The sequence below is a fragment of the Loxodonta africana genome, chromosome 4, assembly GCF_030014295.1.
Source record: "Loxodonta africana isolate mLoxAfr1 chromosome 4, mLoxAfr1.hap2, whole genome shotgun sequence".
NCBI lineage: Eukaryota > Metazoa > Chordata > Mammalia > Proboscidea > Elephantidae > Loxodonta > Loxodonta africana.
The window spans coordinates 31,041,683-31,065,699 of record NC_087345.1 but is presented as its reverse complement, the minus strand read 5'-3'; the positions used below and the strand labels follow the sequence as shown (position 1 = coordinate 31,065,699).

The following is a 24,017-nucleotide window of genomic DNA, read 5'->3' as shown; positions in this document are numbered from 1 at the left end:
CATCTTCCACACTTCTATTCAATATTGCACTAGAGGTTTTAGTTAGGGCAATTAGGCAAGAAAAAGAAATAATAGGCATCCAGGTTGGAAAGGAATAAGTGAAACTATATTTGCAGATGACACAATTTTGTATATAGAAAATCCTAAAGAACCCATTAAAAAAATATTAAAGTAAACAAGTTCAGCAAGGTTGTAGGAAAAAAAAAAATACAATATCAATCCACAAAAATAACTGAGTATATTAAATAGTAATCTATCAGTAAAGATTAGACAGTAATGAAAAATTAAAAATAAAATTAAGAAAACAATTTCATTCACGATAGCATAAAAGAGAGTACTTAGTAATTTAACAAAGGAAGTGCAGAGTTTAATCTGAAAACTATGAAACACTGTTGAAAGAAATTAAAGAAGATCTAAATAAAGGGAAAAAAATTCTATGTTCATGGATTGGAAGACTTACTCTTGTTAAGAGGGTAATACTTCCTAAACTGATCTAAAGATTCAATGCAATTCCCAGTAGAATCCCAGCTGGCTTCTTTGTAGGTAGTGGCAAGCTGATTCTAAAATTCATATGGATTTGCAAGGGACCCAGAATAGCTAAAACAATCCTGAAGAAGAAAAAAGTTGGAGGACTCGTGTTTTCTGATCTCCAACTTACTATTGAAAAACAACAGTAAACAAGACAGTGGCAGACGGACAGACATATAGATCAATGGGATAAAATGTAAAGTACAAAAACAAACCATATACCTATGCTCAACTGATTTTTGCCAAGACCATTCAATGGGGAAAGAATAGTCTGTTTAACAAATGGTGCTGGACGGTTGGATAGCCATAATGAAAAGAATGAAGTTGGACCCTTAATTCACACCATATATAAAAATTAACTCAAAATAGATCAAATACCTAAATGTAAGATTAAAATTAAAAACTCTTAGAAGGACATATAAGGATAAATCTTCATGACCTCGGATTTGACAATGGGTTCTCAGATTGACATTAAACACATGAGGAGTAAAAGAAAAAAATGGATATTTTTCTTCAGATACTATAAACTTCTCATAAAAAAGGAAAAATATATATTATATATATATTTTTTAACAAACAGCAATTATTTAGCATAAGGTACTGCTGGGAGAAATACCATAAAGAATTATTTAGAATGCATGATAGAAATCATCTGATCCCTGAAGCAACAGAGGAAGAAATAGTCAGGAATAGGAGGAAGACATGGAATGCATGGTTAATTGCCTACCTGAACAACTGCCTCCTTTGCCATGAGCCCAGGAGAACTGCATGATGTCTAGCTACCATTACTGAACATTTTGATTAAAAACTCTATAAACTAATCCTGATCAAAAAGGGGAATATACAGAATCGAATTTGAAATTCTTATGGACTCCAGACTTTCTGGAGCCATGGAAGCTGGATGAAACCCTGAAATTACTGCTGTGACATAATCTTTAAACCTTAAACCAAAAATATCTCCTGAAGTCTTCTTAAAACCAAACAACAGTTTAACTTAACTAATAAATAATGTCTGCCTTGAACATTGTGCTCTTTCAAGATCTACCTATATGGAATGAAACTGACAACAGCAACTCAAAAAATTAGATAGAAAACTTAGGGGAGAGTGAACAACTCAGAAAAAGAGGGTGAGAGTGTTTCCACAACTCGAAGAATGTAATCAATGTTCCTGAATTGTACATATAGAAATCATTGAATTGGTGTGTTTTGCTATGGATAATCTCAACAATAACAACAACAACAAAAAAAGTCTCATTACAAATCCTTGCCAATAATTCCCCAAGAATTATTTCAAGGAATGTTTTAAAATTTGTCAAGTACCAATGTTTTATCTCCTGGATAAAAAAAAAAAAAATTTTTTTTTTTTTATATTCTGTGTTAAGGACAAACTTTACTGCACTGACATCAGAGAAATGGCCTGTATCAATTCTACTTTTTAAAATTTGTTGATATTTTCGTTGAGACCCAATAATTAGAAGTTGTATGGGTGTTTGAAATTTCCTGTTTGTTGAATCCAAAGTTACGTGTATGTGTATATGTAAATATAAATACATATATATGATCAAGGAAACCCTGGTGGCGTAGTGGTTAAGTGCTACGGCTGCTAACCAGAGGGTCGGCAGTCGGAATCGACTCGAGGGCACTGGGTGGTGTGGTGGTGATATATGATCAAACTTGTTAATCATATTATGCAATTTCTCCATACTGAATTTTTTTTTAATGTACTCAGACAGCCATATTAAGGTATCTCAATATGACTGTAGTTTTGTCCATTTCTCATTATTTCAAACAGGTTTTGCTTTATATTTTTCAAAGTTATGTTGTCAGACAGATAATTATGACTGGGGCATGTTTTGGGTGGTCTTCTATCAACATGAAATCACTCTCTGCACAATTTTACACTTTTAAATTAGATTTCATCTAATATTACTATTACTCTTTCACTTCTTTTTTGTTAGCCTTTGTCTGATATATTTATGTGTGTGTGTGTGTATTCCATTTCCTTATTTTTAGTGTTTCTGTATCACCTTTGTTTAGGGGACTATCTTCTATGCAGCAAATACCTGGGATTTTCTGTTGTTGTTTTGTTTTCCCAACTCTTAGTGCCTCTGTCTTTTAATAACGGAATTTAAGCCATTCACATTTACTGAGATGATGCCATCTAATTGTTTTCTATTTACCGTGTTTTCTTTCTGTTCCTTTTTCTTCATTTCCTGTCTTTTGTTGAACTGATTAGGTATTTTTGGTCCATTTTTGCCCACCTGTATGTTTTAAAGGTCACTTACTATTTTGGTCACCTAGGGGTGAGCATACAATGCTAACATACATTATTTAACTTAGATTGTTCTATCAAAGTCTAGAGTGATAGTCCCTTCAACAAAACATAGGTTAGCACATTTTTACTTCCCTATTCTCCTCTCCCTTTTCCCCCATTAAAACCTGTCATATTGACATCACCTAGAATTTTAGTTGCATATTAAAAAAAGAAATTTTTCTTATACATTAGCAATTATTTAGACTTAACTCCAAGTTTTACTAGTTTTTTTCTTAACTTCTGCTGTTCCTTATTAATTTTTCACATTAAGTAATTCTTTCCATTTTTAAAAATTATATTTATTTTGCCTTCAAAATCATTTCCCTACAGAACTCTGAGAAAATTTCTTCACTGTCTTCTAGTATCCAGTGTTGCCAATGGAAAGTCTGATTCTCACCCTTTGCTTTCTCTCTCTAGATACTTTCAGGACCTTTCTCTATCCTCGCTGTTCTGAAATTTCACCAGTTATATCCAGGTAAGGGTTGTTATTTTCATTCACTCTGCTCTGCACGTGATTGGCTCTATCAGTTTGAAAACTTGTCTCTTCCTTCAAATTTAGCAACATTTCTTTTATTATTTATTGCATTATTTTTCCCTCTTTCCTTTCTTCTGTTCTTTCTAGAAGTTCCTTTAGACAGATGTTAGAACTTGGATCTATCCCTCATTTCTCACCATTTTAAACATAATTTTATCTTCTCCTTTCTTCTCTTGCTTTTTAAGTGAATCCCCTTTGTTCAACTTTCTATACTTGTGTTGTCCAATATAGTGGCCACTAGTCACATGTAGGTATTTAAATTTAAATTAAAAATTAAATAAACTTAAGAATCCAGTTTCTCAATTGCAGTAGCCACATTTCAAGTGTACAATAACAACTTGACTATTTATTATGGAATATTTCCATCATCACAGAAAGTTTTATTGGACATTTCTATTAAAGATCACCAACTCAACCTTCAGCTGTTTTCATTCTGTTTTTAAGCACCCATTCAACAAGTTATTTATTTATTTATTTTTGATAGACCTACCCATTAAAACCCACTGCTGTCAAGTTGATTCTGAGTCATAGCGACCCTATGGAGCAGAGCAGAACTGCCCCATATGGTTTCCAAGGAGCACCTAGTGGATTCGAACTGCTGACCTTTCGGTTAACAGCCACAGCTCTTAACCACTACGCCACCAGGGTTTCCAAACTGATAGACCTAATAGATATTACAAAAAAAAAAACAACTTGTTGAATTACTGGGTGAATAAAAAATATGTATGCTGAGCAAATAACACGAGAAGCCAGACTATACGAAGAATAAAGCAGCATCAGGATTGGAGGAGGACTCATTAACAACCTGTGATATGCAAATGACACAACCTTGCTTGCTGAAAGCAAAGAGGACTTGAAGCACTTACTGATGAAGATCAAAGACCACAGCCTTCAGTATGGGTTACACCTCAACATAAAGAAAACAAAAATCCTCACAACTGGACCAATAAGCAACATCATGATAAACAGAGAAAAGACTGAAGTTGTCAAGGATTTCATTTTGCTTGGATCCACAATCAATGACCATGGAAGCAGCAGTCAAGAAATTAAGATGAAGAATTGCATTGGGCAAATCTGCTGCAAAAGGCCTCTTTAAAGTGTTGAAAAGCAAAGATGTAACTCTGAAAGACTAAGGTACACTAGATCCAAGCCATGGTATTTTCAGTTGCCTCATATGCATGTGAAAGCTGGACAATGAATAAGGAAGACCAAAGAAGAACTGATACCTTTGAATTACATTGTTGGTGAAGAACACTGAAAATACCATGGACTGCCAAAAGAACGAACAAATCTGTTTTGGAAGAAGTACAGCCAGAGTGCTCCTCGGAAGCGAGGACAGCGAGACTTCAACTCATGTACTTTGGACAGGTCATCAGGAGGGACCAGTCCCTGGAGAAGGACATCATGCTTGGTAAAGTAGACGGTCAGCAAAAAAAAAAAGACGACCCTCAACAAGCTGGATTGACAAAGTAGCTGCAACAGTGGGGTGAAGCATAGCAACGACTGTGAGGATGGTGCAAGACCGGGCAGTGTTTTGTTCTATTGCATGTAGAGTTGCTAGGAGTTGGAACTGACTGGAAGGCACCTAAAAACAACAACATATCATCCTTGGAGAAAGGTCTATTCAGATCCTGTATCCATTTTTAAATTGGTTTATCTATCTTTTCAGTATTAAGTTATAAGAGTTTTAAGTTATCAGATATATAATTTCCCAGTCTGTGGGCTATCTTTTCACTTTGGTAGTATCTCATGTACCAAAAAGTTCTTAATTTGGATGAGGTCCAATTTATTTTTTCTCTTGCCATTAGTGCTTTTGCTGTGATATCTAAGAAGGCTTTGCTTACCCCCAGGTCATAAATATTTACTCCTATGCTCTCTTTTAAGAGTACTATAGTTTTAGCTGTTAAGTTTCGGTATCTAATACAATTTTGTGTATGGTGTAATGAAAGAGTTCAATTTCATTCTTTTGCTTTTAGATACTTAGTAGCTCCAGCACCATTTGTTGAAAAGATTCATTGTTTCCTCTAGTGAATTGTCTTGGAACCCTTGTCAAAAACTAATTACCCACAAACATAAAGGTTTATTTTTGGATTCTCAGTTCTGTTCCATTCCAATACTTGTTTAACAAGCTCCTTGTCTACCCCACTAGCTAGACAGTGTTTTGCTTACAATCGTGAATGCTGACTAATACAGTCTTCTTTAAATGCCTGAGAATTCTTGACTATGGAGGCTGTTTTTATTTATCATAACCTAAAAAAAAAAAAAAGTTTTTTTTTTTATACCTACTGACAGAAACCCTGGTGGCGTACTGGTTAAGAGCTACGGCTGCTAATCAAAAGGTCAGCAGTTCAAATCCACCAGGCACTCCTTGGAAACCGTATGGGGCAGTTCCATTCTGTCCTATAGGGTTGCTATGAGTCAGGATTGACTCTACAGCAGTGGATATATACCTAGTGATTGTGCAGGATGAAGGATCTGGCCTGCTGGGTAAGATATATCAGGTTTCTCAACTGGATGTGAAATCATTGTCTTCCTGGGACTCGGCAGCTGCCTATCTGGGGCCCTGCCTTACGTATTCAGATACAGAATCTACCTTCAATAATTTAGTCTACATGCAAACCTCACTAAAATCTGCTCCTTAGAAGGACCACAAAAAATCTTAAAAAGTAGTCTAGATTATTCACCCTAATGCCTCAGGGACCTATTTTTTAATCTCTATTCTGTTGGGGAGATCTCTTCCATTTTTGAGGAGAAACTTCCCTAGAGTTTGTGCAAAGAAATGATGTATATGTGCCTTAGAAACCCTGGTGGCCTAGTGGTTAAGAGCTATGGCTGCTAACCAAAAAGGCTGGCAGTTCAAATCCACCAGGCACTTCTTGAAACCATATGGGGGCAGTTCTATTCTGTCCTATAGGATCACTATGAGTTGGAATTGACTCTACGGCAACGGGTTTGGTTTTGGTTATGTGTGGCTCAGTCCCTTTCTGCTTTGGTATATGACTCCTATAAAAAGGGTGCATCTGTTCTGCTCTTTCTACAAGATAAGCCTGCAGTATTGGGAACTGAAGCATTTGGGAAAGAGAGGTACCTAGGAAGCCTATGTTCTCACAAACAAAAGCTATATTCTACACTCAAGCTTTTATTAGTAATGAAACTGACATTTTTATCTCTGCTGACGTGACTCCTATGTCCATCATTCAGTACTAAACTCAGAGAGGGAGATTCTTGAGTTATGAGGTCCTTACAAATTACTCCTATATCAGCAAGAGTCCTCTCTTTCATGTGTTTATGGCTATCGATAACTTTGGTTTTGCCTCTCCAGTTTGCTCTCTGGTTGTGCTCTTTTAAGAATTTCTGATCCATTGATGATATTTATTCTTCTTTTTCTGCACTATTACTATTCTGTCATTTCATGGGGATTTTGATAGAGGATAAAATAGGTGCCTTATCAGTCCCCCATGTTTCACCCTCAACTAGCTAACATAGTGAGTACTAAAACACCCAAGTCTACTACGACTCAGGGTCTTTCCACTACTCCATGCCACCTTATAAGACACAAGTCTTATACTAGAGACCTTAAAAATCTTGTTAGAGCAGAGATATAAACTGAAGGAGAACTAAATGCATGGCAGTATATTATAACTAACAAATATACAGAGAATAAGTACCATCAAAGTTTTAGGAAGAAGTCATATCAGGCTACAGTGGAGAGAAAAGGCTTCCTTGAACAGGAGAAACTTGAGATAACCCTGGAAAGATGGACAAAATTTACACAGAGGATGAGCAATTCTAATGAATGCTCCTGACAAGGCAAATAACATGGAGATGAAAAAGTGCAAGACAATTTCTGTTAAGGGAGTATACCAATTTGGTTAAGTGTATATAAAGGAACAGTGGGAAATAAAGCTAAGAAAGGGGTTAAGTCTGTAAGACCAAAAAATCATCTCTCACTTTCATTCAAACACATTTGTAGAACAGTTACTGCAGATGAGTTCTTTCTGGGCTATAAGTTCACACACTGATGATATTTCATTATAATGTTCTGAAAGTGTCCCTTAATCATCCACTACTATACTGACGATGTACATACATATAAAATAAAAGTATGAGTGAAAAGAAAATGATCAACACGAAAACAATTTAGCTTCAAAATTTCAGTAGCTATTCATCTGAATTGTTTTTTCACATATACCTCTGATATGAAAAGAGCCATCATCATTTCTTTCTACCACGATATGATCAATATGGATAGTTATAGGAACTGGTTCAAGGGATATCGTACTACCACGTGAACTGTCATCCTACAGGAAAGAGAAATAGTATTGGCATGTTATTCTTAAATTATAAAATTAAAATAATCACTTTCTTAAACATTACTTCAGTCAATAATATTTCTTAAGGAATAAGAATTACATCATCACATGCTTTAGTGAAAAAGCACATCATAGTGAGAAAACTGCCTGTTCTAGTTAGATATTTTCTAATTTATAAGAAAGCTATCATTTACCACACAGAACAAATTTAATTCATTTTAATAAAGGCTGATAAAAGCATATATTATAGAGAAGGAATCTTCTTAGACATGAAGCAAAGTCCAGGTAGGCAAAATGAACATTTAGAACATGAGAATACAAAAGTGTTTATTAACATACTTTTAAATTTATTTTTGTGTTAGAAATTTGTATCTTCATTGGCATCACTGTTGCGAGAGTTTCATCTTCCAAAAAATGTTGAATATTCGTAAGAGTAGATGTTAGAAACTCAGTGCTAAAATTTTCTATATGGCATTGCAGATACCCATTTTTTTCCGCAAGCAAGGAGTGTATTACAGCACCAGGCCCACTTTCAAATCTCAAAGTAATTTTAGGAGAGGATTTGGCATGAATTTCAGCTTTCTGATCCGAACCTGTGAAAAACGAACACAAAATTTTAATGTTTTAGCACAACTCAAAAATATCACTCTATTATTTGTCATTAAAAAGGTGGTTATTATGAATTTGTAAGACATTAAATAGATTAAGTCTTAATATTTATCCCTAAATAAATTTAATATTTTACATTGCGTATTATAGCAAAAACAACCTAACTTCAATTTTCATAGGCAACTCTGACTACAACAATAGTCTCTAATATTTTTATTTCGTATATTTTTGTTCCATGATAAAGCATGCTGTGATATGTCTCTGATATGATACACACCTCTGATACTTAGCATGTTTGAGTGTGTGCCTATCTATTTGTACTATAATGGGCAATTGTGATGAAGAAACAAAATTGTGGCTTTTCAGTGACTCTGAAGACATTTCCCAAGAAGCAACAAAAGCCTAAAGCTTCACACTTTTCTCATTGAAACTGTGTCCTTTAATCACAGAATAGCAAATAGAAAAACCTCATTAAAATGCTTCTATTAAAAGACAGACTGAAAACTGAAATTATAGTAAAGAAAATATATATATATCATTACATTTATTTATGTCTTGGCTGTGGTCCAAAAAAGAATTTTAGGTGGCTTACAAAGACACAAATACTTCCGTTTAAAAACAATTTTTTTAAATTTCAGTACATTACCCAGAGGATATCTAATTTTAAACAATATAAGTTCCTAGTGGCACTGCTGTAGTAAACTAGTTGTGAATGACCCTCATGGTCACTATTTTCTTGTTTTATGCTATCTAAGTACAAAAAGAGGAGACACTGTGCACATGGGATAATCATGTAAAAAACCGAGTAAGCAAGGAAAATATAAGGATGAGAAGGAAAAGGAGAAGACAGTTGGTGAGGTTAATAACCCAAAACACATTTATTTAAGTGGCTGTGCTGAAGGTAGACCACAAATGAACTTCCTAGCAGCAAAGAAAAAAAAAAAAAATCAGTTTCACAATTCACAGAACCTATTTTAAAAAACAAAAATACTTTTTTTTCTGGAAAGAGACACATCTTTCTGTTACTGAGGTCACAAAGCTATTTATCCCATAGATTGTCATAAGAAGGCTCTACTAATTAAATCCATGATAAAAAGATATTTTAGTTTTTCCCTCAAATATAGGCAGAAAGAAAAGTATGTGAATACTGCAGTTTTACTTAGGTCAAATGTAAACCTATTTGTGGGAGGGCTGGGGTACAAGGAATTAGGTTAAATATATACATGCACCATGAATAGGTGTCCACACAGAAATCAAAGTGCAGAATTGTTTGTAAATTTTTTATTTCAGGCACAGAATTCACTTTAATTATTAGTACTGTTAGGTCCCTTGGTGGCACAAATGGTTTGGGTTTGGCCGCTAATCAAAAGTTTGAAGGTTTGAACCCACCCAGAGGTGCCTTAAAAGGAAGGACTGGCAACCTGCTTCCGTAAAGATTACAACAAAGAAAACCTTTTGGAGCTCATTTTTATTCGGTAACACATGGGATCACCATGAGTGGGAATTAACTCAAAGGCAACAGGTTTGGTTTTTTTGGTTGGTTGTTTTTTGATTAGTACTACTTATTAAGTGGAAACCCTGATGTTGTAGTGGTTACGTGCTACAACTGCTAACCAAAAGATTGGCAATTCAAATCCACCAGGCACTCCTTGGAAACTCTATGGGGGCAGTTCTAGTCTGTCCTATGGAGTTGCTATGAGTCGGAATCGACTCAACGGCAACGGGTTTGGTTTTTGGTTTATTTACTTATTTAGTAAAAATAAATTCACAGTAAGAGTTAAAAAAAATCCCAAGAATTCTTTAAACATTAAAAAACTTGTAGCTTTTTTTTTTAACAGAGGGTAAAAGAAAAGCCCAAAACTTGGTAACTCTTAGACAATGTTCTTTCCACTATCAAGAAAAAACAACAAAAGTTAATTCGTCAGTTTAACAACAGGAGCAACAAAACACTTGGCTAATGTGATTTTATTTTACCTTTTATCTACTCGCCTCCCCCCCGCCCCCGCCAATACACATGCATGCATGCTCACACGCATTTTATTTGAAAGCCAGAAATAATTTTAAACAAAAATAATATTTTGGAGCAGGATAAAATAAAACAAAAACTTCGTTAGTCAAAATCACTCTCCCCTTCCTCTTGTAGTGTGGAATTATTATATTCAGGTCTTCCTATTAAACCCATTGCCTTCGAGTCAATTCTGACTTACAGAAACCCTACAAGACAGAGTAGAACTGCTCCACAGGGTTTCCAAGACTGTAAACTTTATGGACGAAACCTTGGTGGCACAGTGGTTAAGAGCTCAGCTACTAACCAAAAGGTCAGTAGTTCAAAGCAACCAGCTGCTCCTTGGAAATGCTATGGGGCAGTTCTACTCTGTCCTATAGGGTCCTATGAGTCAGAATCTATTTGATGGCAATGAGTTTGGTGTTTTTTTTTTTTTAATCTTTACAGAAGTAGACTGCCACATCTTTCTCCCAGAGTAGATGGTGGGTTTGAACCACCAACCTTTCAGTTAGCAGCCAAGCACATAACCACTGCACCAAAGGAATCCAAAATACGATACTGGATAGGAAAAAACAATCAGACAAACAAAAACAACTCTGTAATACTGTTCATGACAGAGTGACAACAGTGTATGTACAGTTCAAATACTATCTTCATGAGTATGGCTTATTGTTCGAAACGTTCAAGCTATGCTGTTGTTTTTCCTCCCCTTTCCCACTTCCACCTTCCCCTTTCCTTTATATGTGTTTTTTGTTTCTCTTCAAACAACCAGAGACACTTGGGGGAACAGAAAGTATTAGCTAGCACTGACTATATAACCCATACACAGGCATTTCAGAATGATTTCTTAGTTAGGAACAAAATTATAAAGAGTAATGAAAAAACTGTGCAACTGGAATAACCTAAGAGTATAATTTGAAAAGTGGCTGACTGGGTACAGAACAGGGTCTAGGTTTTGAAATATTATGTTCAGTCATTTTTTTGTTTTGTTTTTTAACCCCCACTATGAAATCTTTCTAAATAGATTTCTAAATATATACTTAGCTTTCGCCCATTTTGCATGCTATTGGGACTTAGACTTGCTAATATGAAACTCTCAAATGTTTTTAGAGGCCCTGGTGACAGTTAAGCACTCAGATGCTAATTGAAAGGTTGGCCGTTGGAGCCCACCAGCCGCTCCACAGGAAAAAGAAAACTGCAATCTGCTCCCGTAAAAATTACAACTTTGGAAACCCTATGGGGTAGTTCTACTCTGTCCTATAGGTTGCTATGAGTTGGAATTAACACGACAGCACATAACAACAACAAATATAAAATTCTCAAAATTTTTTAACAGACACATTGTAAACTGTAAAGCCTACACATAAAGTCAAGAGCCAATTTTTTTTTCTGTGATGCTGGCTTAGGGACAAATGGCACATGTACCTGCAATACTCAGGATGTGAGATGATAGCATACTTATCTGATATCATGCAGGGCTGTATTTATTTCAACATGTTATGTAACAAATATAGCACTCTGCATATAGCAAAGTATTAAAGCTCAGTGACTTTTTAAAAGATTAAAAAAATAAAAAAACACTGTCATTTCAAATTCTTAATATAACTATTCTAATAAATTCATTTCTTCAAACGAGTGAAAGCCATGAATGGTGCCTTCCTGTAAACGCTGAAAAAAGGACGGTTTAAATGTGGTTTCCTCTTTGCACACTACATGTTTTATTACTTAAATCCCTTTGTGCCCAAGTCAATGTGCTGATCTTGGAATGAAGAACTACAAGAACAGGATACGTGTTTTTTCCAAGTAGCACGCCAGCATAGGAAATGTTTGCTTATAAGCAAAGCAAGGGAATACAGATACTGACATTTATTCCAGCGTGAAACTAAATTTGACCTCCTAGGATTACTTTATCACTCTTTTCATATAGAAAATAGCTCAGTTTTCTGAGACCCATTAACTCGAACAGAAAGACTGAAAAGTAAGACTCTGAACTTATCAAGAGTATAAACAAAAAGAAATTAAAGAATCTGTTTTCAATGAATTACATATTTCTAATAATCAAAACACTTTATGGCAATTTTTTTAAGGTAATCAAAAAAATAAATCTCCATTATTATTATTATAAATAAATGTAATTTTCCTTGAATTCAATTATGTCAAAGATAGGACTGATGATGAGTTCCTATGTATAGAAAAAAACCTAAATCATATGAAAGTGTCTTGTGTGAAAAGTAGTAAAAAACAGTAAAAAGAATATATGATCTTACCTACGGAACGATTACCAAGGTAATGCCGAAAACTGATATTGCCTAATTGGTCTGGTGTCACTTGGTCCACTTGAAGACATATTTCAATATCTTCCCCTCGGATGTCAATTTCTCCATTAACACCAGTAATTTTAAATACCACAATTGACATCTATTAATGATTGCATAAATAATATTAGTATACCAAATAATTAAGAACAAAGTTTAAAAACTAATACCATAATCCTTAAAAATACAACTGTGACCAAACAGACCAAAATATATACCTTTGACCATCAGTATGTTGATTATTACATTATGGTGAAAACTTTTCTTTCCTTTCTTTTTATTCAGCCAAGAAAAGATTTTTTTCAGGTTACAAAGATGCATTATAAGACATTTTCATGTAAAAGAGAAAAATTTTTCTAAGGCAATGTTTTCCTAAGTCTTCTTTAAGAATATTGTACTGAGTAAGGAGGGCTTAAAATAAATCAGTAAACATCTTTCTTTTCTAGAAAGCCTCTCATTATAAGGACTGGCCACATTCTTGCCGTTAAACTTTTTCAAAGTATATCTAAACTGAAAGAAAATAAAGGTAAAAAATAAGACAGGATGAAAAAAAGAAAGACAGAACTCCCCTGCTCCAACAATCAATAAAACAAATTTAGAAAAGTGAAACATAGAGCAAAACAGAAAAAGGGGAGAAAGCACTTTCATGAGTAGAAGCACCAAACGGAATGAATCATCCACGATCTAAGTCAATTCATTTTATATATTAACTTTAGGTGCTAAAATGTGTACATATTGAGTATGAAATAAAGTTGGTAGCATTTCTCTTCATAGAATCTCTCGGAAACGATTACCAGGTCATCATGATTTTCTTGAGCACCCTCTGAATTAGTACTGTCAGCATCAGGAGAGGTTTCGCCATAATTCTGTATGTTTGCACTGGCATTCACACTCTCTACTGGGCTCTGGTAATTTGTAATCGAGTTCTTCTTAATACCTGAAATAAGACAAAACTAAACTAATAAAATCAGTTTTACACATGATCCAACAATATTCTGTTTATCTAACCAAAAATGACAAGCCCTTCAACACTTTCTCCAGTACAGTGTTTAAAAAACAATAAGCAAAGTTAAGATTGTGGTTAGTTATCACATAATGAAAAATGATTTCCCACAATAAACTGTTATAGATACACACTGAATTGCACATGTAGAAATTACTGAGATGATACATGTTTTGTAATGTATAGTTTTCACCATGATAAAAAAAAAAAATTATAGATCTAAACTTAGGATGAAAAAAAGCAACCAACAATGACCACAGTGTGTTCTCTCTTCCTACTGAGATGCAGTGCTGGCATGGCGGAAAGCTTCGCCCCACCTCCTCTAATCTATCCTACACTGAACAGTCCTAGCCTAACCAATTCATTCCCCTTTTTGGTAGCTTATAGTAACTCCTAATTATCTTTTATACTAATATACTGCCATTTATTGTCAATGTGGCTATTCCCATCCTTAGCCTTATCTACCTGCCTTAATTTCTCAGTGTGCCCTACTTTCAAAGTTTCTCAAATTATCTGTGGTAAAAGACAAATTTTTAAAAAAACTTTTCAAATCCATCACGGATCAGTATTTAAAAAAAATACAATAAAAATGAATTACTTAAAAAATTAGATTAGAAAAAAATCAAAGACATACAAAACACAGGCCTCAATTTTTTATTATTAGATTCATTGTATATTCGGACTCTATCCCAATGTCTGGCAACACAGCAGGTACTCAATAAATTATCTACTGAATGAACAAACAGTTTGTAGGACCAAGGAAGATGCCTGTGAACACATCTGTGGTATGAGGAGCTGAAAAGTGCATGTCACAGCAGTTCCTAGCATAAAAAAGGGTTAAGAAAGCTTCCCTGATAAAGGAACATTTAAGCAAAGTGAACAGAAAGAAATAAAGAGCATTCTAGGCACAGATACAATGACCTTGAGGTAGAAAAAAATTTTTGTCACAGTGAAGTAACTGAGAGAAAGACTGAAGTATTACATAGTACACTTTAAGTATAGTGAGCAAGTAGGAAAGAGAAGGAAAGGTAAGCTAGGGCTACATCATATGGCGCCTTGCTGGTCACGTTAAGGATTTTAAACTTAATAGACTTAAAGCAATGAGAAGTTACCAGGATTAAACTGGAAATTGACATGAACAAATTTTCATTCTATAGTATCTAATTTTTTTTTAAAACAATAAGGCTATTCACCTATTTCTTGTAAAAATAAAGAAATCAAGGGTCTTCTACCAATGAAAATCAATCCCCCTGCCATAAAGAGAAAAATTACTTGCGCGTTTAGAAAAAGCAATGAATGTATATAGTTACATATCCTGTAAATGTTCATACAAAGCCAATGCTCTTCTTATTTCAAGATCCTTGAAGCGGTCTGCTACTGGGATCTATTCTAAGACAGTAATTGGAAATGCAAATAAAATTTTATGAATGAAGGTATTAATTATAGGATTTTTATACCAGTAAAGCGCCAACATTAGGGAAAAGATTAAAAGGTCATGGTACATTCTTAGGACAATCTTACGTAGGCTTGAAAAATGTTTTTCAAAGGAGTTTAAATAATAATAGAATATACTTTTTAGAATATCATTTTGGGATGACTCAAAATGAGAAGAAACAGCTGCAACATCCATTAATCAGAACGTGGAACATACGAAGTATGACTCTAGGAAAACTGGAAATCATCCAAAATGAAATGGAATGCATAAACATCGATATCCTAAGCATAGTGAGCTGAAATGGACTGGTATTGGTCATTCTGAAGCAGACAGTCATATGGTCTACTATGCTGGGAATGTCAACTTGAAGAGGAATGACATTGCATTCATCGTCAAAAAGAATATTTCAAGATCTATCCTGAAGTACAACACTGTCAGTGATAGGATAATATCCATATGCCTACAAGGAAGACCAGTTAATACAACTATTATTCAAATTTACACATCAACCACTAATGCCAAAGATGAAGAAATTGAAGATTTTTACCAACTTCTGCAGTCTGAAATTGATGGAACATGCAATCAGGATACATTGATAATTATTGGAGCCTAGAATGGGAAAGCAGAAACAAGAAGGATCGGTAGTTGGTAAATACTGCTTTGGTGATAGAAAAAATCTCGGAGATTGCATGATAGAATTTTGCAAGACCACTGACTTCTTCATTGCAACTACCTTTTTTCAACAACATAAACCACAGCTATACACATGGAGCTCGCCAGATGGAATACACAGAAAGCAAATCAACTACATCCGTGGAAAGAGATGATGGAAAAGCTCAATATCATCAGTCAGAACAAGGCCAAGGGCCAACTGCAGAACAGACTGTCGAAATTGCTCATAAGCAAGTTCATGTTGAAACTGAAGAAAATTAGCACAAGCCCATGAGAACCAAAGTACGACTCTGAGTATATCCTACCTGAATTTAGAGACCAACTCAAGAATAGATTTGAATCACTGAACACTAATGACCAAAGACCAGATGAGTTGTGGAATGACATGAAGGCTATCATAGATGAAGAAAGCACGAGGTCATTAAAAAGACAAGAAAGAAAGAAAAGACCAAGATACATGGCAGAAGAGACTCTGAAAGTTGCTCTTGAATGACAAGCAGCTAAAGCAAAAGGAAGAAATGATGAAGTAAAAGAACTGAATGGAAGATTTCAAAGGGTGCCTCAAGAAGACCAGCTAAAGTATTATAATGGCACATGCAAAGAGCTGGAGATAGAAAACCTAAAGGGAAGAACATGCTTGGCATTTCTCAAGCTGAGAGAACTGAAGAAAAAACTCAAGCCTTGAGTTGCAATAGTGAAGGATTCTATGGGGTAAATTTTAACAACACAGAAAGCATCAAAAGAAAATTGAAGGAATACACAGAGTCATTATACCAAAAAAGAATTGGCCGACGTTCAACAATTTCAAGAGGTACCATAGGATCAGAACTGATGGTGCTAAAGGAAAAAGTCGAAGCTGCACTGAAGGCATTGGTGAAAAACAAGGCTCCAGGAATTGACGGAATGCCAATTGAGATGTTGCAACAATTGGATGCAACGCTGGAAGTGCTCATTTGTCTGTGCTAAGAAATTTGGAAGACAGCTACTTGGCTAACCAACTGGAAGAGATTCATATTTATGCCTGTTCCCAAAAAAGCTGATCCAACTGAATACGGAAATTATCGAACAGTATCATTAATATCACACACAAGCAAAATGTTGCTGAAAATCATTCAAAAGTAGATGCAGCAGTATATCGACAGGGAACTGCCAGCAATTCAGGCTGGATTCAGAAGACGATGTGGAACCAGGGATATCACTGCTGATGTCATATGGATCCTTGCTGAAAGCAGAGAATACCAGAAGGATATTTAAAAAAAAAAAAAAAACCTGTGTTTTATTGACTATGTAAAGGCATTTGACTATGTGGATCATAACAGATTATGGATAACATTACAATGAATGGGAATTCCAGAACACTTAATTGTACTCATGAGGAAACTGTACATGGATCAAGAGGCAGTTCGAACAGAACAACGGAATACTGCGTGGTTTAAACTCAGGAAAGGTGTGTGCCAGGGTTGCATCCTTTCACCATACCTATTCAATCTGTATGCTGAGCAAATAATCCAACAAGCCTGGACTATATATGAAGAACAGGGCATCAGGATTGGAGGAAGACTCATTAACAACCTGTGTTATACATATGACACAACCTTCCTTGCTGAAAGGGAAGAAGACTTGAAGCACTTACTGAAGAAGATCAAAGACCATAGCCTTCAGTATGGATTGCACCTCAACATAAGGAAAACAAAAATCCTCACAATTGGACCAATAAGCAACATCATGATAAATGGAGAAAAGAGTGAAGTTGTCAGGGATTTCATTTTACTTGGATCCACAATCAACACCCATGGAAGCAACAGTCAAGAAATCAAAAGATGCACTGCATTGGGCATATCTGCAGCAAAGGTCATCTTTAAAGTGCTGAAAAGCAAAGATGTCACCTTGAAGACTAAGGTGCGCCTGACCCAAGCCATGGTGTTTTCAATTGCCTCATATACATGCCAAAGCTAGACAATGAATTAGGAAGACCAAAGAAGAATTGACAGCTTTGAATTGTGGTGTGTGTGAAGAATATTGAATATACCATGAACTGCCAAAAGAACGAACAAATCTATCTTGGAAGTACAACCAGAATGCTTCTTAGAAGCAAGGAAGGTGAGACGCCATCTTACATAGTTTGGACATGTTGTCAGGAGGGATCAGTCCCTGGAGAAGGACATCATGCTTGCTAAAATACAGGGTTAGTGGAAAAGAGGAAGACCCTCAACAAGATGGACTGACATAGTGGCTGCAACAATGGGCTCAAGCATAACGACTGTATGGCGCAAGACCGAACAGTGTTTCATAGTGTGGTATGTAGGGTCGCTATGAGTCGGAACTGCTTGATGGCACTTAACAACAACAACAACAAAGAATATACTTATAAATGACAAAAAGCAGATTACAAAACCATATGTATAGCATGACACCAAATAAACACATATATGAATACATATCCAAATTCATAAGAATAAATAATAATAGTTATCACTAGACTGTGGGATTTTGGGTGATTTTATTTCCCAATTTGTCGTTTTCTGTATTTTCCAGTTTTCTACACTGAGTGGTAATCACTTTTCCTTATTACTTATTTTTGAGAATTAACAGTAAGAAATTTACCAATTGCCTTTGAGAATAAGTAGGGATAGTATGCACAGAAAAACTGTTTTTAAAGTATATTTTGACCATAGGATAGAAATCCTGTCAAGGCAGAATTTTAAGCCATAATGAGAGAATGGTAAGCATTAGAATTATCCGGGAATCTCGACTCGAGGGCACTGGGTTTATTTTTTTATAAAAGATTTTATGACACATCATTAGTGCCTCTTCTACATATAACTGGCAGAGTGCTGGAAAGGAGATTGCTATGAACTGTCTATAATGAAGCCAGATTAGGGATTTTTGTTTACATATGATAATCATCCCCTAAGTCTGGGGAACTAGTATAGCACACTGGTTTGGTTAAAAGCTTGGGCTCTTGAATCAGACTAGCTGAGTTCCTGCCTCTGTTACTAACTAGTTATATAACTTTGCATAATGTACCAGTTTCTGTAAGCTTCAGTTTCTGAATCTATAAAATAGGGAATAATAATATTAATAACTGCCTCATACAGTTGTTTTGAGAATTAAATCAAACAATGTACTTTAAAGCACTTGACAGAGTGACTAGGGCTGTTCAATAAATGTTTGCTATTATTAAGTATTATCTACCATGTAAGGTAGACAACTAATATCTCCCATCAGGTTAGAGTAAACAGGGATCAAAAACGTCTTTTTTTTTCTGACTTTTATGCAAAGAATGAGTCTGGTTAAGATGACATGTGTTTGGGTCAGACAGAAGAGCTTAGACTTTGAAGTTCAACTGCCTAGGCTCAAATGCTAACTCCACTTACTAGCAGTGTGAGCTTAGGCAAACTGCTTAACTTCCTAGGCTTTGGTTTCATCATGTTTTAAATGGTGAAAGTAATAGTTCCTACCTCAGATTTATTTGACTATTAAATAATAATGTAAAATGTTAGAACAGTAATTGGTACAGTAAGTACTTAGCTTAGAACAGACAAACAAAAAAGACAATCCCAACTCTACCTATAGGGATGTGACTGAAGGCAAATTACTTTTAGGAGCCTCAGTTTCTGTATCTGTGAAATAGGGTTGAGGCAATTCTGGAATACAGTAGTTAATGGTATAGGCTCTAGAGCCAGAGTATCTGGATTTAAACCACTTACTAGCTATGAGACTTTGGGTAAGTTATTTAGCCTCTTTGAAAAGAGTAAGTACATAATTAGTGGAATTGTGAGGATTAAATATATATATATATAAAACATATATAATAGTGGTAATACATAGTAAATGCTCAATAAATGTTTGCTACTATTACAGGGTTATGGTTCAAATTAAATAAGTTTTTTAAGCACCTGGCAATAAGTACCTATTATTATAGTGAGTATATTAACAATACTTACACTACTGCTTACTATAAACTTATTATAATATGTACTACTGTATGATATGGTGGCACAGTGGTTAAGAACTACAGCTGCTAACCAAAAGGTAGGCAGATCAGCAGTTTGAATCCACCAGCCATTCCTTAGAAACCCTGTGGGGCAGTTCTACTCTGTCCTGTAGGGTCGCTATGATTCAGAATAGACTCGATGGCAATGGGGGTATTGTATTATTAACAGTCTTAGGTAGTTATGAGCCCTTCCTTATCAAAGCTGATTTCAACTGTATCAATAGACTGATTACCCTTCAAATAGAAAATAATTCCTACTTGCCTCTGGTCTCCTATGTTTCTGTGTCTGTGGCAGCTACCCTATGGGCCACACTGTTAACTCCTGTTCACAAAGTCCCTGATGACTTGCTGATGGACATGCATCTAATACTTTCTAGGTCATCCTTAGTGGTCTACACTGGGGCAATGATTGCCTCTGAATAAAATGGGGGAGCTATGTAGTTCCATCATACATAATCATGTACATGGAAGAATCCTGGTTTTCAGAATCAGTAGACTCAATGTGATAAAATTCCAGTCATGGGACCATATAAATGAGAATTCATCCTGCAGATTGACCCTACCTAATCAAATCTGCGAAGCTCTGGTGGTGTTGTGATTACGCATTTGGCTGTTAACCAAAAGGTCAGCAGTTGAAATCTAGCAGCCCGTTCCTTGGAAACCCCATGGAGCAGTTCTACTCTGTCCTGTAGGGTCACTATGAATTGAAACCGACTCGATGGTACCTAACAACAACAACACAATCGAATTTCCAGATATAGAAGTCTTTGTGATACAGGCTGGTAGCTTTAATGTTGGCCACTTTTTCATTTAAATGACTGTATATGAATAACTTCTGCACACTAACCATAAAGAAGCAGGAATGCCTAGTTAAAAGATGCAATGGAACAACAATTAGAAAGTTAGCTATAATGCCCTTGGTATAGTGCGTATGTGCGTTTGGATGTGTAAGATCTTTTTTTGGACTGAATGATTTTTGAATATAAATGAAAATACTTAAATATCACTTCTTTTATCAAGATTTGTATGTCTATGACATGACTTCTTAAACTGTATTGGTTTACCTTTTTCCAAAAATATATGGCTATCACTTCCATCACTCTCTAACAACTGTTCTTCCAGTATCATGCTGTCAAGTGAAATGGTATCCAGTGAGGTTTGTGAAGGGCTTCTTTTCATGTTCTTATAAGAAACAGAGAGTGGAGCCATGTTGGGTGGGCAATGCTCCTTAGGCTTTCCACTGTTAAGAAACAAAAATTATTAGACAATCATTATATATAAAGAAAAATATCCCATTTTAAAAATACTTCTAACAAAATAAAAATATGTATAATTTAACATTTTTAACAAATTTTAACATTCCCTTTAAAAAGTATGGGCTCATGAACAACAAAAAGGCAAAGAGCCCAATTAAACTGGACAAGGGACTTGAATAGACATTTCTCCAAAGATACATAAACAGTACATGAAAAAATACTCAAGGTCATTGGTCATTAGAAAAATGCAAATCAAAATCACAATGAGATACCATGTCACACTCAACAGGATGGCTATTACTGGAAAAAATGGAAACTAACAAGTATTGGCCAGGATTAGAGAAACTGAGTCCCTTATGCATTGCTGGTAGAAATGTAAAATGGTCCGGCCACTATGGAAAACAGTGTGCCAGTTCCTCAAAAAGCTAAACATAAAATTACCATGACCCAGCAATTCCACTCCTAGGTATATAACCCAAAACTATAAACTTATTATAATATGTGCTACTGTATGAACAGTCTTAGGTAGGATCTCAGACAGATACTAGTGCACCAACATTCACTACAGCCAAAAGCTGGAAACAAGCCAAGTGTCCATCAACAGATGAATGGATAAACAACATGTGGTATATCTATATAAAAAAAAATAATGGGACATTATTCAGCCATAAAGAAAAATGAAATTCTGATACATGCTACAACATGCATGAACCTTGAAAACATGCTGTGTGAAATAAGCCAGACACAAAAGGACAAATATTGTATGATCCTACTTATACGAAATACCTAGAATAGGCAAAAGGACATAGGCAAAAATTTATTATTGGTTACCAGTGGCATGGGAGAAGGAAAAAACGGGAATTATCGATAAAGGGTACAGAGTTTGTCTTTGGGGTTATGTAAAACTTTTGGAAATGAAGAGTGATGATAAAGGCACGACACAGTGCAAAGTGTCACTGAAGTGTACACTTAAAGGTAGGTAAAATGGCAAACCTTTTGTTATAAACATTTTATCGCAGTAAAATTTTAAAAAATTTTTACTAAGTATAGGCTCAAAGTGTTTCATATTTTGAAAACTCTAGTCTTCCATATTGTTAACTCTAACAATGCTATATTTTATCATGAAGCTTTCTATTTAAAAACAAAATATACATGCCAAAAAAACCCAAAGTCCACAATATGTTGTTACCTTAAAGACGACTGTGATTTAAGTGTTCTAACTGTGGATATCTCTTCTTTACTGATATCTAGGTTCTCAGAGAGTGAGGCTGTTTCTGGAGCAGAATCTTCGGCTTTGTCCAACGATTCCATCGTTTCACGTTCTTTACCAGTATTTGAAAATATATTTTGGTTTCCACCATTATCAAATGACAGCATACTTGAATCTTCTCTGTAATGTAAGACATTATGTGAATCTGTAGATGAATTCTTTTTGTCACTTATTTCTGATCCAATTTCTCCTGAGCCATTTTTGTAAACAATGCTGCAACTTTCATCTTCACTTATTTTCCCTAAATTTTTATCTGATAAATAATCTATAAAGGAAATACCTTTTTGCAGATTCGTATCACTAGCTGATTTAAAAAGCAAAGGATCCTTCAAATAAACATGGCTAAGGTCAACACTCATAGATCTGCTGTCTGTCATATGATTAACAGTTACACTTCTCCTTTGACTTACACCACTGTTAACTTGTTTTCTTTTTGAAGACAAAAACTCTCCATCTTCTGTTGGCAAACAATCCGGAGCCATTGGGCTCACACTTTCAGAAACAGGGGACTTAAGAGTATTTGCCTGATGCACTGGATGTAGCAAAAGAGCTACTTCTGCACTTTTAAGTAAAATTCCAATGCAAACTGATATCTGACTGGCAGGACTGCCAGTTACAGCTTCTACATCTTTCCTTAAGTTCTCTGCAAGTAGAGTAAGAGATTCGTGGAGGAAAAGCAAGAGCAGGTACTGGTAGTGATTGACCTGCACACTGACATGTTTATGAACGTGAACTAGTACATGAATATCCGCATCTGATGATGAAGAGGACGATCGTAAAAATGTATTCGATGATGAGGGTCTTTGGCCACCATTTGTCAAAGGCTCAGACTCTGTACTGTAATATTCCTTCAAGAGCTTTTTCCGCTTCAACCGGCTAGCCAGGTCAGCAGATTCACTCTGTGACGTATTTAGAGATCCCTGATTATATGTCTGCAGCTCTTTTTGTGACTCTGCATATCTTGTTGGTTGACAAATCCAGATGGAAAGAGGGAAAGAGTCCACAAAATTTATTGGTCGTCCTTTTCCATTTTTCATCCCTTCATAGTCTATCCAGAATTGAGAAAAGTATACAGCCCAAACATCTGTGGCAGCAGAAGTTTTTAGAGCATACTTGTTCAACTGGGGAGTAATATTTCCTTTGTAAACATCATGCATTTTGGTATCTTGTTCATGAGCATGTCTCTGGAAGATTGGATGCAGAAGATTAAAACTGTCACATGTTTTAGGAAAGCTGATATATGTTTTACTAAAAAAGTCACACTCTTTGAAATCTTCAAACAGAGCTTCTAGATCAGAATGCCTACAATTTGGACAGTGCCTTGTGTTTGTGGCAATCATTTCAGAACTCTGAATAGAAATTGCACATGGTTGATCTTGATGACTTTCAGGTTTCATTTCAGAAGGAATGACAAACTAGAAGGGAAACAAATATATAATCTAGTCCACTCCACAAATCCATACATCTTGAAGGTAAAACAATCAAGAACGTAACTTATCTCAGTTCTTCTTGACATTATCTCCCAAAATACTATTTTTCTTATTAGACATGAAACACACTCTACCCTCAAATCTTTTCATTACACTGAATAAGAGAGACCTAAATGATTGAGTATAAGAACTTAAAAATGTATTATCACATATATAATTATTTTTTACATACAACAGATCACAGAAAAAAACTGAATTAAATCATTATGATGTATTAATACTTATTTTGTCTTGAGTACATATTCTTAAGTCAAGTGTCAAGTCTGGAAAAAGCT

At 35.2% G+C, this 24,017-nt stretch overlaps 1 protein-coding gene across 4 annotated transcripts in view; it reads right to left on the bottom strand.

Annotated features, from left to right (window-relative positions):
- BLTP3B (bridge-like lipid transfer protein family member 3B) overlaps positions 1-24,017 on the bottom strand; it is a 116,555-nt gene that overhangs the window by 8,051 nt on the left and 84,487 nt on the right. For 3 of the 4 annotated variants that reach the window (XM_010599584.3, XM_010599590.3, XM_023538729.2), the window contains 6 exons: positions 22,172-23,667; positions 20,791-20,966; positions 13,414-13,556; positions 12,572-12,722; positions 8,030-8,283; positions 7,570-7,678 (listed from right to left, as the gene is read on the bottom strand). In XM_010599584.3, coding sequence (XP_010597886.2) covers positions 7,570-7,678; positions 8,030-8,283; positions 12,572-12,722; positions 13,414-13,556; positions 20,791-20,966; positions 22,172-23,667 — 2,329 coding nt within the window. The other variant, XM_064283693.1, reaches the window with a different exon arrangement.